Source organism: Mandrillus leucophaeus, unplaced genomic scaffold (assembly GCF_000951045.1).
Source record: "Mandrillus leucophaeus isolate KB7577 unplaced genomic scaffold, Mleu.le_1.0 Scaffold315, whole genome shotgun sequence".
NCBI classification, from domain to species: domain Eukaryota; kingdom Metazoa; phylum Chordata; class Mammalia; order Primates; family Cercopithecidae; genus Mandrillus; species Mandrillus leucophaeus.
The window spans coordinates 493,171-498,702 of record NW_012103310.1 but is presented as its reverse complement, the minus strand read 5'-3'; the positions used below and the strand labels follow the sequence as shown (position 1 = coordinate 498,702).

The window sequence follows — 5,532 nt, the reverse complement described above, 5'->3', positions numbered from 1 at the left end:
TCCTGGGCTCAAGCAATCCTCCTGCCTACGCCTCCCCAAATGTTGGATTACAGGTATGAGCCACCACGCCCAGTCCTGAGTGATTTTCTTGATCTCAGGAAAAGGCCCAGGAGCACATCTTGCATCTGAGTCTCAGTGGATCTCTGCCTGGCTACTGGCTGAACTTGTGGAGTATTCAGCCGAGAAGTGGGGTAAAGACACCCCCAGGGTCACCCAGTGGGCTCTATCATCTTAACACTGGCCAATTACTTTGTGATTACAAGACAAAGCAGTATTAGACAGAACAAGTATCACTGGAACCCCAGGTTATGCTGTTTATTTATTTGAGACGGAGTTTTACTCTTGTTGCCCAGGCTGGAGTGTGGTGGTGGGATCTTGACTCACTGCAAACTTCACCTCCCAGGTTCAAGCAATTCTCATACCTCAGCCTCCCGAGTAGCTGGGACTACAGGCGTGCGCTGTCATGCCTGGCTAATTTTTGAATTTTTTAGTAGAGACAGGGTTTTGCCATGTTGGCCAGGCTGGTCTCGAACTCCTGGGCTCAGGTGATCCACCCACCTCCCAAATGCTGGGATTGTAGGTGTGAGCCACCGTGCCCAGCCAAGAAATAACATGCTCTCTGAATTAAGTGAAATTCTTCTTTGTACTTTAAAAGACGTAATCCCTTTCCCGTGAACACATGGTCAACATGTGAGCCTGTGACAGGGACGTCCTGTTATCCGGGGTGACGCTATGGCTCTGCTTCTATTTCAGGAATGAGAATTATGTAAACCAAAACACTGTTTCTGCCTGAGGATCCAGAGCGCATTGTTATCAGGACAGCATCTCTTACTGAACACAAGAAGTATCCATCTGAAAGAAAGCAGGGTCGAGGAACAGTTCCAGGACCTCCTTCCGCCAGGCTCGTTTGGTGTAGGCATAGCCACTCAGGGAGCTCAGCAGCTGAGCGCCAGCCCGGAAGCTGGGAGCATTGTAGGCACTGAGTGGGAGTGGGAAGAGAGAAGGGTCAAGGTCAAGGACTGTGCAAGGAAAACCACTTGATTCATTTCTCAAGACATATTTTTCTGCATATGGGTGGGAAGAAATGGCGACGATGACGTTACCTGTGGTTGCGTAAGTATGGAAAAACATAGTAAAGCAGACGGGAGATTAACGGCACAGCTTTCTCCTTCTCGTCACTTCGATAAACCATGTCCAGGAGGGAAGCCAGTACCTAAAAGAACAAGACCCTAAGAAAACAGAAACTGGCTGGGCGTGGTGGCTCACACCTGTAATCCCAGCACTTTGGGAGGCTGAGGTGGGTGGATCACTTCAGGTTGGGAGTTTGAGACCAGGCCAGCCAACCTGGTGAAACCTCATCTCTACTAAAAATACAAAAATTAGCCAGGTCCTGTAATCCCAGCTACTCAGGAGGCTGAGGCAGGAGAACTGCTTGAACCCAGGAGGCAGAGGTTGCAGTGAGCCGAGATCACGCCACTGCACTCTAGCCTGAGTGCAGACTCCAGAGCGAGACTCCATCTCAAAAAAAGAAAACAGAAAGAAAAAAAAAAAAAAAGAAATCAGAAACCCTCGGAAGCAAGCGACAGTAAGAAGTGCAGTCATGGCCGGGTGTGGTGGCTCACGCCTGTAATCCCAGAACTATGGGAGTCCAAGGTGGGTGGATCACGAGGTCAGGAGATTGAGACCATCCTGGCCAACACAGTGAAACCCCATCTCTACTAAAATACAAAAAATTAGCTGGGCGTGGTGGTGTGCACCTGTAGTCCCAGCTACTCAGGAGGCTGAGGCAGGGGAATCACTTGAACCTGGGAGGCGGAGGTTGCAGTGAGCCGAGATTGCGCCACTGCCCTCCAGCCTGGCAACAGAGCAAGACTCTCCACGGTGCAGCTTGAGGCCAATGCTGCCTGATGGACGAGCTCACCTGGGAGGGTGCAGCCCACGCTCACTGGCACCTGAGAATGAACAAATGTCTTTGCAACAACTTGTGACGGCACTCACTTCCATAAAGGATGACAGGTCAGGTGTGTATTTACCTCTGCCAGGAGAGAGAGGGCTTGCACGCTGTACACGGAAGGGGCGGATGAAGACACCATTGCTGAAGTTGCAGCAGCATCTGTGAACAGAAAGAGGCATTTGTGTGTTAACTATGATGGATGGGTCACCATTTACTGTCCCCAAAAGCACTGCATGAATGTGAGCCATCAGCTCCCACCTTTCACACCAATTGTGTCCATATGACTCAGGTACTCCTCTCTGTTAACATTCAACATTTATTTATTTATTTATTTATTATTATTTTTTTTTTTTGAGAAGAGTCTCACCCTGTCGCCCAGGTTGGAGTGCAGTGGTGTGATTTCAGCTCACTGCAGCCTCCACCTCCCAGGTTTAAGCAATTCTCCTGCCTCATCTTCCCGAATAACTGGGACTACAGGCATGTGCCACCATGCCTGGCTAATTTTTGTATTTTTAGTAGAGATGGGGTTTTGCCATGTTGGCCAGGCTGGTCTCAAACTCCTGGCCTCAAGCGATCCTCCCGCTTTGGTCTCCCAAAGTGCTGGGATTACAGGAGTGAGCCACGGCATCTAGCCTATCTTAAATATTTTCTTTCTTTTTGTGGTGAGAACACTCAAGATCTCTCTTAAGGAAAAGCTAGAACCACCCGCTGACCAGAAGCACCATCCGCTGACCCGTCTCCACCTACCATATAGGTCCTCCTCAGCATCAGATTCTTCTAGAGAGGCCTGAGGTTGGGCCTTCACTTCCAGATTTCTGCTTAGCCAGCTGGTTTGCTCCAAGGAAGAGCCAGCAATGTTCCCCACAGCTTCTAGGATTTTCTGAGTGATTTCCTGAGAATAATCAGGAGGACGGGGAAAGGAAGTTAAATAAGGAAAAGAATGTTAAGTGCCTAAAACAGCACTGTCCAATAGAAATAAAATGCAGGCAACTGTGAGCATATATGTAACATTAAGCTTTCTAGGAGCCACATTAAAGGTAAAAATAAACAGTTAAATTAATAATATAGGCTGGGTGTGGTGGCTCATGCCTGTAATCCCAGCACTTTGGGAGGCTGAGGCTGAGGCAGGGGGATCACTTGAGGTCAGGAGTTCGAGACCATCCTGGCCAACATGGTGAAACCCAGAGTCTACTAAAAAAAATACAAAAATTAGCTGGGCGCGATGCCACATGCCTGCAGTCCCACCTACTCGGGAGGCTTAGACAAGAGAATTGCTTGATCCCGGGATGCAGAGGCTGCAGTGAGCCGAGATCATGCCATTGCACTCCAGCCTGGATGACAGAGTGAGACTCCATTTCAAAAAAAAAAAAAAATTAATAATATATTTTATTTAACCCAACATATACAAAATATTATCAACATGCACTCAATATAAAAATTATTAATAGGCTGGGCATGGTGGCTCATGCCTATAATCCCAGCACTTTGGGAGGCTGAGGTGGGCGGATCACCTGAGGTCAGGCGTTTGAGACCAGCCTGACCAACATGGTGAAACCCCGTCTCTAGCAAAAATACAAAATTAGGTGGGTATGGTGGTGTGTGCCTGTAATCCCAACTACTTTGGAGGCTGAGGCAGGAGAATTGCTTGAACCTGGGAGGTGGAGGTTACAGTGAGCCTAGATTGTGCCATTGCATTCCAGCCTGGGCAACAGGAGCAAAACTTTGTCTCAAAAAGAAAAAACAAAAACAAAAACTATTAATGAGATTTTGCATTCTCTTTTGTGTGTGCCCTAAGTCTGAAATCCAATGCGTATTTTGCACTTACAGCACATTCAATTCAGACTACCACATTTTTTTTTTTTTTTTTGGGAGGGGAGGTGGTGGGTAGGACAGGGTCTTTCTCTGTCAGCCAGACTGGAGCACAGTGGTGCAATCAAGACTCACTGCGGCTGGGCATGGTGGCTCATGCCTATAATCCCAGCACTTTGGGAGGCTGAGGTGGGCGGATCACCTGAGGTCAGGCGTTTGAGACCAGCCTGACCAACATGGTGAAACCCCGTCTCTAGCAAAAATACAAAATTAGGTGGGTATGGTGGTGTGTGCCTGTAATCCCAGCTACTTGGGAGGCTGAGGCAGGAGAATTGCTTGAACCTGGGAGGTGGAGGTTACAGTGAGCCTAGATTGTGCCATTGCATTCCAGCCTGGGCAACAGGAGCAAAACTTTGTCTCAAAAAGAAAAAACAAAAACAAAAACTATTAATGAGATTTTGCATTCTCTTTTGTGTGTGCCCTAATTCTTAAATCTTATTCGTATTTTGCACTTACAGCTCTTTCAATTTAGACTATCACATTTTTTTTTTTTTTTTTTTTTTGGGAGGTGGTGGGTAGGACAGGGTCTTTCTCTGTCAGCCAGACTGGAGCACAGTGGTGCAATCAAGACTCACTGCGGCTGGGCATGGTGGCTCATGCCTGTAATTCCAGCACTTTGGGAGGCTGAGGCAGGTGGATCACAAGGTCAAGAGATCGAGACCATCATGGCCAACATGGTGAAACCCTGTCTCTACTAAAAATACAAAAATTAGCTAGGCATGGTGGGGTGTGCCTGTAATCCCAGCTACTTGGGAGGCTGAGGCAGGAGAAATGCTTGAACCCGGGTGGCAGAGATTGCGATGAGGCAAGATAGCGCCACTGCACTCCAGCCTGGTGAGAGTGTTGCGCGAAGTCAGGGACCCCAAACAGAGGGACCGGCTGGAGCCGCGGCACAGGAACATAAATCATGAAGATTTCATTTTAATATGGACATTTATCAGTTCCCAAATAATACTTGTATAATTTCTTATGCCTGTCTTTACTTTACTCTCTTAATCCTGTTATCTTCGTAAGCTGAGGATGGACGTCACCTCAGGACCACGGTGATAATTGGGTTAACTGTACAAATTGACTGTAAAACATGTGTGTTTGAACAATATGAAATCAGTGCACCTTGAAAAAGAACAGAATAGCAGTGATTTTTAGGCAACAAGGGAAGACAACCATAAGGTCTGACTGCCTGCAGAGTCGGGCAAAAACAGCTATATTTTTCTTCTTGCAGAGAGCCTATAAATGGATGTGCAAGTAGGAGAGATATTGCTAAATTCTTTTCCTAGCAAGGAATATTAATATTAATACCCTGGGAAAGGAATGCTTTCCTGGGGGGAGGTCTATAAATGGCCGCTCTGGGAGTGTCTGTCTTATGCGGTTAAGATAAAGACTGAGATATGCCCTGGTCTCCTGCAGTAGCCTCAGGCTTATTAGGGTGGGGAAAAATTCCACCCTGGTAAATCTGTGGTCAGACTGGTTCTCTGCTTTGGAACCCTGTTTTCTCTTAAGATGTTTATCAAGATAATACATGCACTGCTGAACATAGACCCTTATCACTAGTTCTGCTTTTGCCCTTTCCCTTGTGATCTTTGTTGGATCCTTATCAGTAGTTCTGCTTTTGCTCTTTGTCCTGTTACCTCAGAAGCATGTGATCTCTGTTAGACCCTTATTAGTAGTTCTGCTTTTTGCCCTTTGTCCTGTTACCTCAGAAGCATGTG

The 5,532-nt window shown here is 47.1% G+C and overlaps 1 protein-coding gene across 1 annotated transcript in view; it reads right to left on the bottom strand.

Annotated features, from left to right (window-relative positions):
* Positions 1-5,532, bottom strand: part of DOPEY2 (dopey family member 2) — a 133,644-nt gene that overhangs the window by 14,257 nt on the left and 113,855 nt on the right. The window contains exons 26-29 of the mRNA XM_011987750.1: positions 2,702-2,846; positions 2,034-2,113; positions 1,104-1,213; positions 833-979 (exon numbers count right to left, since the gene is read on the bottom strand). Coding sequence (XP_011843140.1) covers positions 833-979; positions 1,104-1,213; positions 2,034-2,113; positions 2,702-2,846 — 482 coding nt within the window. The remainder of the gene's footprint in view (positions 1-832; positions 980-1,103; positions 1,214-2,033; positions 2,114-2,701; positions 2,847-5,532) is intronic.